Source organism: Oncorhynchus clarkii, chromosome 23 (genome assembly GCF_045791955.1).
Source record: "Oncorhynchus clarkii lewisi isolate Uvic-CL-2024 chromosome 23, UVic_Ocla_1.0, whole genome shotgun sequence".
NCBI classification, from domain to species: Eukaryota; Metazoa; Chordata; class Actinopteri; order Salmoniformes; family Salmonidae; genus Oncorhynchus; species Oncorhynchus clarkii.
In genome coordinates this window covers 33,981,378-34,000,481 of record NC_092169.1, presented here as the reverse complement: position 1 = coordinate 34,000,481, position 19,104 = coordinate 33,981,378, and the positions used below count along the sequence as shown (strand labels likewise).

Here is a 19,104-nt window from a genome sequence, read left to right as displayed (position 1 = left end):
TACCACGAAATTGGGGAGAAAAAGGGGTACAATTTATTTAATTTTTTTTAACAAAAAAAACAAAAACATATGGAAACCACATGTTTGACTCCATTCCATTAATTCCATTCCAGCCATTACAATGAGCCTGTCCTCCTATGGCTCCTCCCACCAGCCTCCACTGACATGGATATATTGTCATAAATTATAACATTTGCCTCGAAACTCACTTGGTGAAAATGAGGCCCAGAAGAGGAGGGAAGGGAAGGGAGGGAATCTGATTTCATTGGTCCTCAACCTGCGGTTCCGACACTTTATTCAGGATAAATGGAGCTAGCCCTGAGTTAGCCTTCCCTGGAGAAGGTTGGTTCTGAACCATTCTTTGCCATAGAAATTTACCTGGCTAAAAGATGATCCACTTCCGTGCTACCGGTTATCCCAAGTCGAACTCAGAGTTGACTAAAGTTACCCCTCTGATCTCAACCCAACTTATGGGAGATTCTGGAGCGGTGCCTGAGACGGCGTTTTCCACCACCATCAACAAAACACCAAATTATACTTTTTTTTGTGGAAGAATGGTGTTGCATCCCAACAACAGAGTTCCAGATATTTGTAGAATCTATGCCAAGGTGCATCGAAGCTGTTCTGGTTCAAGGGGCCCAATGCCTTATTAACACACTTTATGTTGGTGTTTCCTTTATTTTGGCCGTTACTGTACCTTACAGGGTACCACTACAGTGACAAGCAATTGTACCCCTTTCAGAACAAATTTAAATGTAATTTTGTTTGTGTCAGGCCAGGTCATGGTTCAATATACGCAAAATGCATGGATGAAATGTCCTCTTAGTTGAACTTATGTGTGCTGATTCAGAGTCATGGTGTTAATTTGTTATTTAAAACGATATAGGAAACACATCGATTAGAGAATCAATTAGCTGCCATTTAATAGTATGAAACATCTGAATGTATAAGCTAGTTTGCAAGCCTTCCAAGTCTTGCACGTCTGCATCCTATTATAAAAGACAAAGGCCATGGCATGATAGAAACACCAATAACAAGGTTGACAGATGACCAGGACATCAAGATGGCTCTTTTTTTGTTGTTGTCACTTGAAGTTTTTGAGCTAATTGCTCTCTTCTTTGTGCTGAAGGAGCTTGGCTCGGCGCTGATTGACCGAGACAGAGCTATCTGTGAAAAGAATGAGCTGCTGGAGAAGTGCTGCCACGAGGTGAAGGACAAGGCTGAGGCCCAGAAGGAGTTGAGCCAGGCCTGTAAAGACATCCAGACCATCCGGGAGGAGAGAGATGTAGCCCGCAAGGAGAGGACAGAGGCCATCATACAGAGAGACCAGCTACTGAGAGAATACTACCAGACTAGACAGGTAACACACACATCACCTGAGACCATTACCACACACCTTAAACACACCTGTATAAGAAGAAGAGAACAGCAAGAACTAATACTCACACTTTACTTTTTCCTACTCGCACTGACTTTGCTGAAAGCTACTTTGTTAAGGAAATGTTTTACTTACTATGCCTGAGTAATGTTGTCTCACCTAGCTATCTTAAGGTGAATGTACTAATTGTAAGTCACTCTGAAAAAGAGCATCTGCTAACTGACTTAAATGTCATGTACATGTAAATGCAAGACCAGTTGCTGACATAGGCAGGCCATACAGGCTAGTCAGGCCATACAGGCTAGACAGGCCATACAGGCTAGTCAGGCCATACAGGCTAGACAGGCCATAAAGGCTAGACAGGCCATACAGGCTAGTCAGGCCATACAGGCTAGACAGGCCATACAGGCTAGTCAGGCCATACAGGCTAGACAGGCCATACAGGCTAGTCAGGCCATACAGGCTAGACAGGCCATACAGGCTAGACAGACCATACAGGCTAGACAGGCCATACAGGCTAGACAGGCCATACAGGCTAGGCAGGCCATACAGGCTAGTCAGGCCATACAGGCTAGTCAGGTCATACAGGCTAGTCAGGCCATACAGGCTAGTCAGGCCATACAGGCTAGTCAGGCCATACAGGCTAGACAGGCCATACAGGCTAGACAGGCCATACAGGCTAGACAGGCCATACAGGCTAGTCAGGCCATACAGGCTAGACAGGCCATACAGGCTAGTCAGGCCATACAGGCTAGTCAGGTCATACAGGCTAGTCAGGCCATACAGGCTAGTCAGGCCATACAGGCTAGACAGGCCATACAGGCTAGACAGGCCATACAGGCTAGTCAGGTCATACAGGCTAGTCAGGCCATACAGGCTAGACAGGCCATACAGGCTAGACAGGCCATACAGGCTAGTCAGGTCATACAGACTAGTCAGGCCATACAGGCTAGACAGGCCATACAGGCTAGTCAGGTCATACAGGCTAGACAGGCCATACAGGCTAGACAGGCCATACAGGCTAGTCAGGCCATACAGGCTAGTCAGGTCATACAGGCTAGTCAGGCCATACAGGCTAGTCAGGCCATACAGGCTAGACAGGCCATACAGGCTAGTCAGGCCATACAGGCTAGTCAGGCCATACAGGCTAGACAGGCCATACAGGCTAGTCAGGCCATACAGGCTAGTCAGGCCATACAGGCTAGACAGGCCATACAGGCTAGTCAGGCCATACAGGCTAGTCAGGCCATACAGGCTAGGCAGGCCATACAGGCTAGTCAGGCCATACAGGCTAGTCAGGCCATACAGGCTAGTCAGGCCATACAGGCTAGACAGGCCATACAGGCTAGTCAGGCCATACAGGCTAGACAGGCCATACAGGCTAGACAGGCCATACAGGCTAGTCAGGCCATACAGGCTAGTCAGGCCATACAGGCTAGACAGGCCATACAGGCTAGTCAGGCCATACAGGCTAGTCAGGCCATACAGGCTAGACAGGCCATACAGGCTAGTCAGGCCATACAGGCTAGTCAGGCCATACAGGCTAGGCAGGCCATACAGGCTAGTCAGGCCATACAGGCTAGTCAGGCCATACAGGCTAGTCAGGCCATACAGGCTAGACAGGCCATACAGGCTAGTCAGGTCATACAGGCTAGTCAGGCCATACAGGCTAGGCAGGCCATACAGGCTAGTCAGGCCATACAGGCTAGTCAGGCCATACAGGCTAGACAGGCCATACAGGCTAGTCAGGTCATACAGGCTAGACAGGCCATACAGGCTAGACAGGCCATACAGGCTAGACAGGTCATACAGGCTAGACAGGCCATACAGGCTAGACAGGCCATACAGGCTAGACAGGCCATACAGGCTAGTCAGGTCATACAGGCTAGTCAGGTCATACAGGCTAGTCAGGCCATACAGGCTAGTCAGGCCATACAGGCTAGACAGGCCATACAGGCTAGTCAGGCCATACAGGCTAGACAGGCCATACAGGCTAGTCAGGCCATACAGGCTAGACAGGCCATACAGGCTAGTCAGGCCATACAGGCTAGACAGGCCATACAGGCTAGTCAGGCCATACAGGCTAGTCAGGCCATACAGGCTAGGCAGGCCATACAGGCTAGTCAGGCCATACAGGCTAGTCAGGCCATACAGGCTAGTCAGGCCATACAGGCTAGACAGGCCATACAGGCTAGTCAGGTCATACAGGCTAGTCAGGCCATACAGGCTAGTCAGGCCATACAGGCTAGTCAGGCCATACAGGCTAGTCAGGCCATACAGGCTAGACAGGCCATACAGGCTAGTCAGGTCATACAGGCTAGTCAGGCCATACAGGCTAGGCAGGCCATACAGGCTAGTCAGGCCATACAGGCTAGTCAGGCCATACAGGCTAGACAGGCCATACAGGCTAGTCAGGCCATACAGGCTAGACAGGCCATACAGGCTAGTCAGGCCATACAGGCTAGACAGGCCATACAGGCTAGTCAGGCCATACAGGCTAGTCAGGCCATACAGGCTAGTCAGGTCATACAGGCTAGTCAGGTCATACAGGCTAGACAGGCCATACAGGCTAGACAGGCCATACAGGCTAGACAGGTCATACAGGCTAGACAGGCCATACAGGCTAGACAGGCCATACAGGCTAGACAGGCCATACAGGCTAGTCAGGTCATACAGGCTAGTCAGGTCATACAGGCTAGTCAGGCCATACAGGCTAGTCAGGCCATACAGGCTAGACAGGCCATACAGGCTAGTCAGGCCATACAGGCTAGACAGGCCATACAGGCTAGTCAGGCCATACAGGCTAGACAGGCCATACAGGCTAGTCAGGCCATACAGGCTAGACAGGCCATACAGGCTAGACAGGTCATACAGGCTAGACAGGCCATACAGGCTAGACAGGCCATACAGGCTAGTCAGGCCATACAGGCTAGGCAGGATTAATTTAATAATAATAGGGAGATGTGATTGTATACAAATGTGAGCAAGGTGTGAAATTACTATGCTTTAGTCAAATATTCTAACAGTTTTGGCTTCTTGCGGTCAACCTGCCATCTACAATTGATTTGAAATGATGTTCCGCCCCCCCTACTGTGCGCTTCTCCATGGCTCTTACAACACATTTGTCCCAGCTTCATTTCATTTTGTGTCAAGCTTTCTGTCTCTGGTTGTCTTTTAGAATTTACTACAGAGGTAGAAGTCAAAAGATCCCTACATTATGAAATGCCCAGCAATCGAAGTGGAAAGCATGTCTCTGACTTTGACACATAGTGGGTATAAAAGTGCTGCCTGCCACTCTACAAAGCACTTCATTACTGCCCAACAGCCACAGTAAACCCAGGGAATGGAACGGGATTGATTTACTCTGGACCATAATTCAATGCCCCAATGCTTCACTACTACTGTTGCTCAGCATCACTTCCCCACTATCAGTGTTACACTTTGAAACATGCAGAGAGGCTGAAACATAGGCTGTGTCCCAAATTGCACCCTATTCCATATATATATATATAAACTCAGCAAAAAAATAAACGTCCGCTCGCTGTCAACTGCGTTTTTATTCAGAAAACTTAACGTGTAAATATTTGCATGAACAAACAAGATTCAACAACTGAGACATAAACTGAACAAGTTCCACAGACATGTGACTAACAGGATGAATAGAATAATGTGTCCCTGAACAAAGGGGAGGTAAAAATCTAAAGTAATAGTCTGGTGTGGCCACTAGCTGTATTAAGTACTGCAGTGCATCTCCTCCTCATGGACTGCACCAGATTTGCCAGTTCTTGCTGTGAGATGTTACCCCACTTTTTCACCAAGACACCTGCAAGTTCCCGGACATTTCTGGGGGGAATGGCCCTAGCCCTCACCCTCCGATCCAAGAGATCCCAGACGTGCTCAATGGGATTGAGATCCGGGCTTTTCACTGGCAAGGCAGAACACTGACATTCCTGTCTTGCAGTAAATCACACACAGAATGAGCAGTATGGCTGGTGGCATTGTCATGCTGGAGGATCATGTCAGGATGATCCTGCTGGAAGGGTACCACATGAGGGAGGAGGATGTCTTCCCTGTAATGCACAACGTTGAGATTGCCTGCAATGACAACAAGCGCAGTCCGATGATGCTGTGACACACTGCCCCAGACCATGATGAACCCTCCACCTCCAAATCAATCCCGCTCCAGAGCACAGGCCTCGGTGTAACGCTCATTCCTTCGACGATAAACGCAAATCCAACCATCACCCCTGGTGAGACAAAACCGCGACTCGTCAGTGAAGAGCACTTTTTGCCAGTCCTGTCTGGTCCAGCGACGGTGGGTTTGTGCCCATAGGCGACGTTGTTGCCGGTGATGTCTGGTGAGGACCTGCCTTACAACAGGCCTACAAGCCCTCAGTCCAGCCTCTCTCAGCCTATTGCGCACAGTCTGAGCACTGATGGAGGAATTGTGCGTTCCTGGTGTAACTCGGGCGGTTGTTGATGCCATCCTGTACCTGTCCCGCAGGCGTGATGTTCGGGTGTATCGATCCTGTGCAGGTGTTGTTACACGTGGTCTACCACTGTGAGGACGATCAGCTGTCCGTCCTGTCTCCCTGTAGCTCTGTCTTAGGCATCTCACAGTATGGACATTGCAATTTATTGCCCTGGCCACATCTGCAGTCCTCATGCCTCCTTGCAGCATGCCTAAGGCACATTCACACAGATGAGCAGGGACCCTGGGCATCTTTCTTTTGGTGTTTTTCAGAGTCCGTAGAAAGGCCTCTTTAGTGTCCTAAGTTTTCATAACTGTGACCTTAAGTATTTAGGCAGCCACCAATTGTGCAAGTTCTCCCACTTAAAAAGATGAGAGAGGCCTGTAATTTTCATCATAGGTACACTTCAACTATGACAGACAAAATGAGAAAAAAAATCCAGAAAATCACATTGTAGGATTTTTAATGAATTTATTTGCAAATTATGGTGGAAAATAAGTATTTGGTCACCTACAAACAAGCAAGATTTCTGGCTCTCACAGACCTGTAACTTCTTCTTTAAGAGGCTCCTCTGTCCTCCACTCCTTACCTGTATTAATGGCACCTGTTTGAACTTGTTATCAGTATAAAAGACACCTGTCCACAACCTTATTCTAAAATGGATTTAAAAAAAAAAAAATCTCATTAATATACACACAATACCCCATGATGTCAAAACAACATTTTAGCAAATTCATAAAAAAAAAAAAAAATTGAAATATCACATTTACATAAGTATTCTGACCCTTTACTCGAGAGCCATGCCTCCTCCGAAACATAACCCTGCCAAGCCACACTGCTTACTTAACCCAGAAGCTAGCCGCACCAATGTGCTACTCTACCATAAAGGTCTTATTGGTGGAGTGCTGCATAGATGGTTGTCCTTCAGGAAGGTCCTCCCATCTCCACAGATGAACTCTGGAGCTCTGTCAGAGTGACCATCGGGTTCTTGGCCACCTCCCTGAACAAGGCTCTTCTCCCTCGATTGCTGGGCAGACAGCTCTAGGAAGAGTCTTGGTGGTTTCAAACTTCTTCCATTTAAGAATGATGGAGGCCACTGTATTCTTGGGGACCTTCAATGCTGCAGACATTTTTAGTACCCTTCCCCAGATCTTTACCTCGACACAATCCTGTCTCAGAGCTCTACGGACAATTCCTTCTACCTCATGGCTTGGTTTTTGCTCTGACATGCACTGTCAACTGTGGGACCTTATATAGACAGGTGTGTTCCTTTCCAAATCATGTCCAGTCAATTGAATTTACCACAGGTGGAATCCAATAAAGTTGTAGAAACATCTCATGGATGATCAATGGAAACAGGGTGCACCTGAGCTCATTTTCAAGTTTCATAGCAAAGGGTCTGTTTTTTTATTTTTAATACATTTGCTACCATTTCTAAAAACTGTTTTCGCTTTGCCATTATCAGGTATTGTGTGTAGATTGATGAGGGGGAAAAAGTATTTGATACATTTTAGAATAAGGCTGTAATGTAACAAAATGTGGAGAAAGTCAAGGGGTCTGAATACTTTCCGATTGCACTCTATATAAAGAATAGGGTGCCATTTGGGATGCAGAAATACTGTGGTAGAATTGGTGGTGTATGTCTGTCTGTTTTTAAAATGGTCCCATTCCTTGTTGCCATCGTGGTGGCTGGCTGGATAATCTTTTATGAATCCCCTGCTATGTGGCACCTGCTTGGCGGGGTTACCCTGGGTTAAGGGCACAGCACAGTGAGCACAGCTGGAATGAAAAAAGCACAACCAGCCGTCACATCCCCGTCTGTCCCACTTCACAGCCAAATCTATAATCTAATCCATAGGATGCACTCAAACAAAATGTTACACAACAAGTCAGTTGGGGTCAATTCCATTTTCAATTCAATCAAATCAGGAAGTTGGAATTGAAATATTAACTCTAAATTCCAGTTTTCCTATGAGGAAACACATTCACCTAATATTTTTAACTGAAAGCACTTGTGTGCTTGAAATATATAGTTTATTATGTCCACGAAAATGGTTCGCTCCTACAGACAGTGAGTCTTGTGGCCAAGGCTTGCTATGTACTGTAAAGCAGGCAGACTGGTATCGAGGCATTCAGATTGAACGTTAGAATGGGCAAAACTAGTGATCTGAGTGCGGCAGTGCCAGGCGTGCCGGTTCCAGTATCCCAGAAACGGCCTCCTGGGCTTTTCACGCACGACAGTGTCTAGGGTTCACCGAGAATTGTACGACAAACAAAAAACCTCCAGTCAGTGGCAGTCCTGTGGTCGAAAACAGCTTGTTGATAAAAGAGGTCGAAGGAGAATGACAAGATTCGTGCAAGCTAACAGTGGTGTGCAGAACGTCATCTCGGAACACACAACTCGTCGGTCCTTGCAGTAGAAGACCACACCGGCTTCCACTCCTATCAGCTAAAAACAAGAAGAAGCGTCTCCAGTGGGCACGCAGTCACCAACACTGGACAATTGAGGAGTGGAAAAACATTGCCTGGTCCGAGGAATTCCGGTTCCTATTGCGATTTGGTGTAAGCAGCATGAGTACATGGCCCCATCTTGCCTGATATCAACGGTACAGGCTGGTGGCAGTGGTGTAATGGTGTAGGGAATGTTTTCCTGGCACATGTTGGGTCCCTTGATACCAATTGAGCAACATTCCAATGCCCTGAAGAATTCAGACTGTTCTGGAGGCAAAGGGGTGTCTGACCCCATACTAGATAGGTGTACACATAATAAACTGGCCACTGAGTGTAGTTCGTCATAAGTTCGTCATATGTCATATAGTTGTGTATTTCCTCTCTCCGGGGTGAAGTTTCTCCTATGTAAAGATCTAGGATAAGCTTCCCCCACCCCCAATCTTATCTTAACCATTAGTGGGGGGGGGGGGGGGGTACTAAACTGACCCAAGATCAGCATCTAGGGGCAACTTCAACCTACACCCATTTCCTCCTCATCAGAAACAAGACTCGACAACCCTGGACATGGAGCGGGCCAACAAGGAGATAGAGGTGCTGAGGAAGCAGTATGAAGCCATGTCTCAGGAGCTGAAGGAGGCGACGCAGGAAGCAGAGGTGGCCAAGTGTCGACGCGACTGGGCCTTTCAGGAGAGAGACAAGATAGTGGCAGAGAGAGAGAGTATTCGGTGAGTAGAGAGAGAATAAATAGAGAGAAACATCTTGCATTCCATAGCACATGGCCCCTAGAACCTGTCAGGAAGCCAACAGGATGATAGCTAAGAAACACACTTTATATCGATATTGAAGACTCAAGGATCAGTGGCCAGTGCCGAAAAATTAGTTGAAAGGCTCGGTCTTAAATTTCCACAGAAGAGTGGGTGATTATTGGATATTTACAGAAAATGGGACAAGCTTGAAAGGCAATGTATGAATTAATGTAGATGACGCCCTGTGTGTGTGTGTCTGTCAGAACGTTATGTGACAACCTGAGGAGAGAGAGGGACCGAGCGGTGAGCGACCTGGCAGATGCATTGAGAAACCTAGATGATACCAGGAAACAGAAAAATGACGCGTCACGCGAACTTAAGGAACTCAAGTGAGTTATTCATCCTTCTACATCCTCCATCCATCCATTTCTCCATCAATCCACATCAGAATATAAACCTCTGAAAACTATTTACAGTACAGAGGAATAGAACCCTATTATTTAACTTTGCCAGTTCTGTAACTTGATTTGAAGTACTGTAGGTTTTGGTGCTCTGACAGACAGTGTTATTTATAACCAGGTTTTATTGCCACCTAGTGGTTGAAATGTGTATCTAACGACTGGCTGTCTGTACATGCACAAGTTTGTCTTCAAATGTAAAGGTTGTTTTCAAAGTTTCTCTCTCTTTCTACAGAGAAAGGATTGAAGACCAGTTGGAAAAGGAGGCCAGTTTTCGTCAGCTGATGGCTCATAATTCACACGATTCAGCCATCGACACAGACTCTTTGGAGTGGGAGACGGAAGTTGTGCAGTTTGAGAAAAACAGAGTAAGTGTTTAGCGCTCACCAAGCTATTTATCTTGGCCAATTCCACATGCATTACTTTGTGCTATTGCCAAATAGAATTGAACCACAAAGAATGAATACAGTAGTAAAACAGTAGTAATATTCAGACAAGCAAACCATGGACACATTTTAGATCAGATGCGCCTTTTTAATGAGGAAATAGTAATGCTTTATTTACGTTATTTCAGGAGGACATGGATTTAAAAGCACTTGGTTTTGACGTTGCCGAGGGGATAAATGAGCCATATTTACCAGGAGACTGTGGGATATTTGTGAGTAAGGTGGACAGAGGAGGTATTGCTGAAGGAAGGTTAAGGTAAATCACACTTAATGGCCTTCTTCCTACTTTTGAAAAACATATTGTTATTATTAATCATCCACTGGTTACAGTTCTGCTTGGTTGCATCTTCTCTCTACAAAGTCAATTATTGGTTGCTCTTCTCTCTACAGAGTGAATGATTGGCTGTTGAAGATTAACAATGTGGACCTGACCAATAAGGACAGGAAGCAGGTTCTGAAGGCAGTGCTGAGCGGAGAAGGAGTGATCAATATGGTGGTCCGCAGGAGGAAATCTCTGGGAGGACGCTTAATCACTCCTATTGAGATCAACCTCACAGGATACAAAGGTATCACTCATATACAGCAAAACCTCACAAAATAAAAACATTTAAAAAAAAAAAATGATTTAACCAGGTAGGCCAGTTGAGAACAAGTTCTCATTTACAACTGCGACCTGGCCAAGATAAAGCAAAGCAGTGCGACAAAAACAACAACACAGAGTTACACATAAACAAACATACAGTCAATAACACAATAGGAAAATCTATGTACAGTGTGTGCAAATGTAGTAAGGTTAGAGAGGTAAGGCAATAAATAGGCCATAGAGACAAAATAATTACAATTTAGCATTAACACTGGAGTGATAGATGTGTATATGATGATGTGCAAGTAGAGATACTGGGGTGCAAAAGAGCAAGAGGATAAATAACAATATGGGGATGAGGTAGTTGGGTGTGCTATTTACAGATTGGCTGTGTACAGGTACAGTTCTATATAAGAGCCAGATATGTCTTCTTTGACTTGTAACCATAGCGGATCCCTTTTTGGTGCCTCTTTTTGAATGTTCTATAAAGAAGCATGCTCATAAGGTTAAACATGTAACCTTTATGGTGCTATAAAGAACTATTAAAAAAAGGGCACCAAAAAGGATTCTGCTGTCATTACAACCATTTCTGATGTCGTATATACCTCTTTTTAATGGTTATTTTACAGAACCTTTATCTCAATCTCAAAGGTTCTACAAAAAACAGTTGAAGAACAATACTGTTTTTTTTTTCTTCTGGTTAGACATATTATATTGTTAAAATTCCAAAGGTTTTATTATTGTGTTAATTGACAAGTTGTATCAGGTGTGCTATCTCTGGAACAGCTGGGGCTCCCTGAGGAGAGGTTTGAGATCTAGTGATTTAGACATCAGTTCTCAATTGACACAAGGCCACTGTCATATGTAATATGTAATAGCTTAACACAACACATTAGATAAACTGGAATCACACTGTCTCTCACGGTTTCACCAAAAGAGCTGTGAGCAACCCATGCCCCAAAATATTCTAATGAGCCTCCGCCCCTATATTTGAATTGTCACTAAAAGAGCAAAGAACTATTTTCTGAACTGCAAAGAATAATTGAAGAGCTCAAAGGGTTATTGGAGTTATTATGGTTCCACATAGAACCATCACTCTTCCCAAAGAACCCTTGCGGAACCCTCTTTTCTTAGTGCATATCGCCCTGCCCAAGCACTTATCATCCATTTTTGGATGGAAAGCAAAATATGAAACTTCTGTCATCAGTATCCAACACTAGATTGATGATGACGATTGTGATGAGGAGGAGGATAATGAAATGTGTATGTGCTGAAGACGTGACGTTATCCTCCCTGCCTCCTCCAGCCAGTGGTATAGGGCTGGAGTGTGGGGTGTTTGTAGCTGGGGTCACTCCGGGCTCTCCAGCAACCAAGGAGGGTTCACTCACAGTTGGAGATCGACTCATCGCTGTACGTATCACATTACACCTGCTTTTATTATGAAAGCTAATATTGTTTTGCTACTAAACCTGGGCCTGTATCCATAAAGCGTATATGAGTAGGAGTGCTTATCTAGGATCAGTTTAGCCATTTAGATTCAAATGAATTAATAGGTGGGGACCTAATCCTAGATTAGTACTCATACTTCATGAATATATACAGTGAGGCAAAAAAGTATTTGATCCCCTGCTGATTTTTTTTACATTTGCCCACTGACAAGGAAATGATCAGTCTATAATTTTAACGGTAGGTTTATTTGAACAGCGAGAGACAGAATAACAACAACAAAATCCAGAAATACGCATTTAAAAAACGTTATAAATTGATTTGCATTTTAATGAAGGAAATAAGTATTTGACCCCTCTGCAAAACATGACTTAGTACTTGGTGGCAAAACCCTTGTTGGCAATCACAGAGGTCAGACGTTTCTTGTAGTTGGCCACCAGGTTTACACACATCTCTGGAGGGATTTTGTCCCACTCCTTTTTGTAGATCTTCTCCAAGTCATTAAGGTTTCGAGGCTGACGTCTGGCAACTCGAACCTTCAGCTCCCTCCACAGATGTTCTATGGGATTAAGGTCTGGAGACTGGCTAGGCCACTCCAGGACCTTAATGTGCTTCTTCTTGAGCCACTCCTTTGTTGCCTTGGCCGTGTGTTTTGGGTCATTGTGATGCTTACCTTCAATGCTCTGGCTGAGGTAAGGAGGTTCTCACCCAAGTTTTGACGGTACATGGCCCCGTCCATCGTCCCTTTGATGCGGTGAAGTTGTCCTGTCCCCTTAGCAGAACCCCCCCCCCAAAGCATAACGTTTCCACCTCCATGTTTGACGGTGGGGATGGTGTTCTTGGGGTCATATTCAGCATTCCTCCTCCTCCAAATACGGCGAGTTGAGTTAATGCCAAAGAGCTCCGTTTTGGTCTCATCTGACCACAACACTTTCACCCAGTTGTCCTCTGAATCATTCAGATGTTCATTGGAAAACTTCAGACGGGCATGTATTTGTGCTTTCTTGAGCAGGGGGACCTTGCGGGCGCTGCAGGATTTCAGTCCTTCACAGCGTAGTGTGTTACCAATTGTTTTCTTGGTGACTATGGTCCCAGCTGCCTTGAGATCATTGACAAGGTCCTCCTGTGTAGTTCTGGGCGGATTCCTCACCATTCTCATGATCATTGCAATTCCACGAGGTGAGATCTTGCATGGAGCCCCAGGCCGAAGGAGATTGACAGTTCTCTTGTGTTTCTTCCATTTGCGAATAATCGCACCAACTGTTGTCACCTTCTCACCAAGCTGCTTGGCGATGGTCTTGTAGCCCATTCCAGTCTTGCGTAGGTCTACAATCTTGTCCCTGACATCCTTGGAGAGCTCTTTGTTCTTGGCCATGGTGGAGAGTTTGGAATCTGATTGATTGATTGCTTCTGTGGACAGGTGTCTTTTATACAGGTAACAAGCTGAGATTAGGAGCACTCCCTTTAAGCGTGTGCTCCTAATCTTAGCTCATTACCTGTATAAAAGACACCTGGGAGCCAGGTGATTGAGAGGGGGTCAAATACTTATTTCCCTCATTAAAATGCAAATCAATTTATAACATTTTTGACATGCGTTTTTCTGGATTTTGTTGTTGTTATTCTGTCTCTTACTGTTCCCTCACTGTATATTGTAAATACATGGTCACATGTTAATACTATATTTTTGTATGCAAATCTCAGCTTGTTGTTTATGACCAACCGGATTCTCCCATTTGTAGTTTTGCATCATCATATCTTAAATTGCATTTCATAACACATTCATGGATCCCCAGACAGTTTGCTTGCATATTACCGTGGTGACTCTATTCATTTATAAATAATTTGGTCTGCGTCTGAAATGGCCTCCTATTCCCTATATAGTGCACTACTTTTGACCAGAGCCCTAGTCAAAAGTAATGCAAAGTGGTGCAGTACATAGGGAATAGGAGGCCATTTGGGACTTGGGAGTATTTAAGTGAAGACCTGCTTGCTTCCCTGCTATAACATTGTTTGGATACGATGTGCTGACCTCATTTTCCCCTCCACAGATAAATGGAATAGCACTAGATAACAAGTCACTGTCTGAGTGTGAAGCTTTACTGCGGAGCTGCAGAGATGCTCTCAGCGTCTCTCTCATCAAGGTGAGTTAAGGCTGTCTGAGTCCCAAATGCCACACTATTCCCTATGTAGTGCATTACTTATGACCAGGGTTTTGGCCACAAGTAGTGCACTATTAGGGAATAGGATGCCATTAGGGATATCTTCATCTACTGGCTTTGTTATCAATGCTGTAGGCAATAGATAGATAGATGTTAGCATGAGCTGTGGAATGAATATCTTGAGCTGGTAATGGGGGCTGAGAAAATGTGAAATATATTATTGTATTGGAACTGGTTGGTTCATATAATTACAAAGTTTATTTAGTCTATTAAGCTGAGATATTAAATTATAGTAACCCGTATTGGCATGTACTCTACCTGCCAGTAATGAGAAAGTAATAATCATGAATGTTTCCTCTATTTTCTTTAAACAGTTAGTGCCTTCAGAAAGTATTCATTCCCCTTGTTTTTTCTCACCCATCTACACACAATACCCCATAATGACAAAGTGTTTTGCATAAGTATTCACACCCCTTTGCTATGACACTCTACATTGAGCTCAGGTGCATCTATGATCATCCTTGAGATGTCACTACAACTTGACTCGTCTCCACCTGTGACCAATTCAATTGTTTGGACATGATTTAGAAATAAACACACCTGTATGTATAAGGTCCCACAGTTGACAGTTTCTGTCAGAGCTGAAACTATACCATGAAGTCCAAGGAACTGTCTGTAGATCTCTGAGATATAATTGTGATGAGTCATATATCAGGTGAAGGGTATAAAACCATTTCTGGAGTGTTCAAAGTTTCCAAGAGGACAGAGGTCTCCATCATTGGGAAATTGAAAAAAATATGGAACTACCTAGTCTCTGCCTAGAGCTGGCCATCCAACTAAACTGAGCAACAGGGCAAGAAGGACCTTAGTCAGGGAGGTGACCAAGAACCCAAGAACTTCAGAGTTCCTTGGCTGTGATGGGAGAACCTGTCAGAAGGACAACAGTCTCTACAGCAATTCAACAATCTGGATTTAATGGGAGAGTGGCCAGACAGAAACCACTGCTAAGAAAAAGGCAACATGACAGCACGCCTGGAGTTTTCAGAAAGGCACGTGAATGTCTGAGTGCATAAAACAAAATATTCTGTGGTCTGATGAGACACAAATTGTACTCTTTGGCCTGAATGTAAAGCGCTAACACCATCCCTACCATGAAGTATGGTGGTGGCAGCAGCATGCTATGGGGATGCTTTTCAGCGACAGGGACTGGGAGACTGGTAAGGATAGAAAGAACAATGGAGCCAAATACAGGAAAATCCTTGATGAAAACCTGCTTCAGAGTGAAAACGACCTTGCACTCGGGGGCGAAGATTTACGTTCCAACAGGACAATGACCCCAAGCATACAGCCAAAGCAAAGCTGAAATGGTTTCTGAACAAGAATGTGAAAGTCCTTGAGTGGCGCAGCCAAAGCCCAGACTTGAATCATATTGAACCTCTGTGGAAAGACTTGAAGATTGCTGTTCACTGCTGCTCCCCATCTAACTTAACAGCGCTTGAGAAAATCTGCAAGGAAGAATGGGAGAAAATCACCAAATCCAGATATGCAGAGCTGATACAGACATACCCAAGACGACTCAAAGCTGTAATCGCCGCCAAAGTTGCTTCTATAAAGTATTGACTCAGGGGTGTGAATACTTATGTAAATGAAATATTACTGTAAGGCATTTTCAATACATTTGGGAAAATGTATAAAAACATGTTTTCACTTTGTTATTACAAGATAATTAGGTGGGGCTTACATTTGTCCTATTTCACATGTTTTTTTGCAAATCCCACAGAGAGAGGGGTCAGTGCCAGGGATCAGCCATTATTGATGGCAACCCTGGAGCAATTAGGATTAAGTGCCTTGCTTAAGGGCACATCAACCGGTTTTCAATTAGTTGGCTCTGGGATTTGAGCCAGCGACCTTTCGGCTACTGGCCCAACGCTTCTAACTACTGGGCTACCTGCCGCCAGAGTTCATTATGGGGTGTTGTGTGTAGATGGGAGAGAAATCCATTTTGAATTCAGGCTGTAACACAACAAAATGTGGATTAAGTCAAGGGGTATGAATTATTTCTGAATGCTCTGTAAATGTTTCCTGGGTCACAAATTTCAGCACTATGAACAACCTAAGTGGAAATGAGTGACCACTTGTTTGCTCCCTCAGAGTTGCTCCGGCCAGAGTATCTTTGAAAACCTGCGAGACGCCTCAGAGAAGACCTCCAACTGCCGCTCGCTCCACTCTTGGCACTCCCGGAACTCCAAGAACAACAACAGCTCTACCCAGACAGACATGTTCTGCCCTGATATTGGCTCCAGTGGTGGAGAGAGACACAACCATCCCAACAAAGACAGGAGTCATAGCAACGTTGTAGCAGTAGACAACAACAGTAGAGGTGGCTCCATCTGCCAGCACAAGCCGTTTTCCAGTAGCTCCATGTACTCCCGCTCTCTATCCCACAGGGGGAGCTGTCTGCAGAACAGCCCAGTCAGTTCAGGGCCATTGGGGTCCCCAGAGCTCCACCAGGACTACTGCTACAGGAGAGGGGAGTCACACAGCAGACGACCTCTCACCTTCACCCCTGTGGCCTCTGACTGTATTACCCTGCAGGTTGGTCTTGGAAGGATGGGTGGAGGGGGGGTGGGGAATGGATGGATAGATGGAGGGATGTGGAGGGAGGGGGGGGGGTGGATGGATGGTTGGAGAGATGTGGAGGGAAGGGGAAGAATGGATGGATGGTTGGAGGGGGGAGGAATGGATGAATAGACGGAGGGATGTGGAGGGAGGGGGAGGAATGGATGGTTGGTTGGAGGGATGTGGGGGGGGGGGTGAATGGATGGATTGTTGGAGGGATGTGGAGGGAAGGGGAAGAATGGATGGATGGTTGGAGGGGGCAGGAATGGATGAATAGACGGAGGGATGTGGAGGGAGGGGGAGGAATGGATGGTTGGAGGAAGGGGGAGGAATGGATGGATGGTTGGAGGGATGTGGAGGGAGGGGGAGAAATGGATGGATGGTTGGAGAGATGTGGAGGTAGGAAGAATGGATGGATAGATGGAGGGTGTGGAGGGAGGGGGAGGAATGGATGGAGGGATGTGGAGGGAGGAATGGATGGATAGATGGAGGGAGGGGGAGGAATGGATGGATGTTTGGAGGGAGGGGGAGGTAGGGGGAAGAATGGATGGATAGTTGGAGGGATGTGGGAGGAATGGATGGAGGGATGGAGGGTTGTGGAGGGAGGGGGAGGAATGGATGGATGGTCGGAGGGGTGTGGGAGGAATGGATGGAGGGATGGAGGGTTGTGGAGGGAGGGGGAGGAATGGATGGATGGTTGGAGGGGTGTGGGAGGAATGGATGGAGGGATGGAGGGTTGTGGAGGGAGGGGGAGGAATGGATGGATGGTTGGAGGGGTGTGGGAGGAATGGATGGAGGGATGGAGGGTTGTGGAGGGAGGGGGAGGAATGGATGGATGGTTGGAGGGGTGTGGGAGGAATGGATGGAGGGATGGAGGGTTGTGGAGGGAGGGGGAGGAATGGGTGGATGGTTGGAGGGATGTGGAGGAATGGATGGATGGTTGGAGGGATGTGGAGGAATGGATGGATGGTTGGAGGGATGTGGAGGTAGGGGGAAGAATGGATGGATGTTTGGAGGGGTGTGGGAGGAATGGATGGAGGGATGGAGGGTTGTGGAGGGAGGGAGAGAAATGGATGGATAGTTGGAGGGATGTGGAGGAATGGATGGATGGTTGGAGGGATGTGGAGGTAGGGGGAAGAATGGATGCATGTCAAGTAGTTTTTTTCTAAATAGCTCCTGAAAGTTATTGTTTTTAATGTGTGCTGTAATGTTGTTATTTGTGTAAGACTGTAACATATCAATTTCCACCCTGGGGTTATATTCTATTTAGAGCACGCTGCTGGACAGAGGAGGAGACAGAGACAGAGGAGGAGACAGAGACAGAGGAGGTGACAGAGACAGAGACAGAGTAGATGACAGAGACAGAGTAGGTGACAGAGACAGAGGAGGAGACAGAGACAGAGGAGGAGACAGAGGAGGAGAGGAAGGACACACCACTACTCCAGAGAGAGAGAAGCCGAGCGGAGGCACCTGGCCTAAAGTCTTGGTGGGCGCGTCCATCCTCGAGTGTGCCCAGCTCTCCATCTATAAGAAGCCCAAGCAGAGGAAGTCCATCTTCGACGCAGACACCTTCAAACGGCCCGAGGCGTCCTCCAAGCTGGACTACCTCTCCTTGTCCCAGCTATCAAAACACTCCCCGCAGGACTCTCAGTCTGAGGTGGGGCCAGGGGTGGGGATAGGGCAGACCCCTCCCACCCCACCTCAGAGGAGCGATTCGTTCAGGTTCAAACACCGCCAGCAGATCAGCTCTGCCTCGGACTCCACCATCACCACAGGGACAGGCACCCCTCCAACCACCCCGGGCCAGGCCCCAGGTGGCCTACCCCTGGTGGGCAAACAACAGGAGGGGGGGGGGCTGGAGGGTCGAGACAGAGACGGAGATAGGGAAAGGGACAGAGATGGGGAAAGAGACAGAGACAGAGAAAATCGAGACAGAGACGGGGACAGTGAGAAGCACAATTACTACATAGACCCTCCTGGAGAGGGGATGCAGCCAATCATCAGCTCCAGGAAGTCATGTGATGAGGATGTAAGCAGGCAGAGGGGGGAGGAGCTGGACAGGAGAAGGTACCGTCCCAAATCAGCCCCTGCGTTACGCCGGAACATGACCCCTCTACACATCCACATCCCTATCCAGGTAATTAACATTCCTGATTGATTGGTTGATTGATTGTTTGGTTGATTAATTAATTGAGCCCTGTGGCTGTGCTTAGCCAAACTTTCCAAGTTTCCTTTTGGTACGATGTTGATATTCTTATTGATTTGCCATTACACGCAGCAAATATTAACTCTGCAATGAACTCCTGTGTTTTCCATACGCTGCATGCCGTGTCAGTGTGTGTTACT

At 46.3% G+C, this 19,104-nt stretch overlaps 1 protein-coding gene across 3 annotated transcripts in view; it reads left to right on the top strand.

The window, feature by feature from the left end:
- LOC139382024 (disks large homolog 5-like) overlaps positions 1-19,104 on the top strand; it is a 152,594-nt gene that overhangs the window by 90,062 nt on the left and 43,428 nt on the right. For all 3 annotated transcript variants that reach the window (XM_071125952.1, XM_071125953.1, XM_071125954.1), the window contains exons 11-20: positions 1,130-1,360; positions 8,842-9,026; positions 9,311-9,436; positions 9,741-9,873; positions 10,080-10,207; positions 10,342-10,517; positions 11,841-11,944; positions 14,029-14,121; positions 16,291-16,734; positions 18,029-18,895. In XM_071125952.1, the coding sequence (XP_070982053.1) occupies positions 1,130-1,360; positions 8,842-9,026; positions 9,311-9,436; positions 9,741-9,873; positions 10,080-10,207; positions 10,342-10,517; positions 11,841-11,944; positions 14,029-14,121; positions 16,291-16,734; positions 18,029-18,895 (2,487 nt within the window). The remainder of the gene's footprint in view (positions 1-1,129; positions 1,361-8,841; positions 9,027-9,310; positions 9,437-9,740; positions 9,874-10,079; positions 10,208-10,341; positions 10,518-11,840; positions 11,945-14,028; positions 14,122-16,290; positions 16,735-18,028; positions 18,896-19,104) is intronic.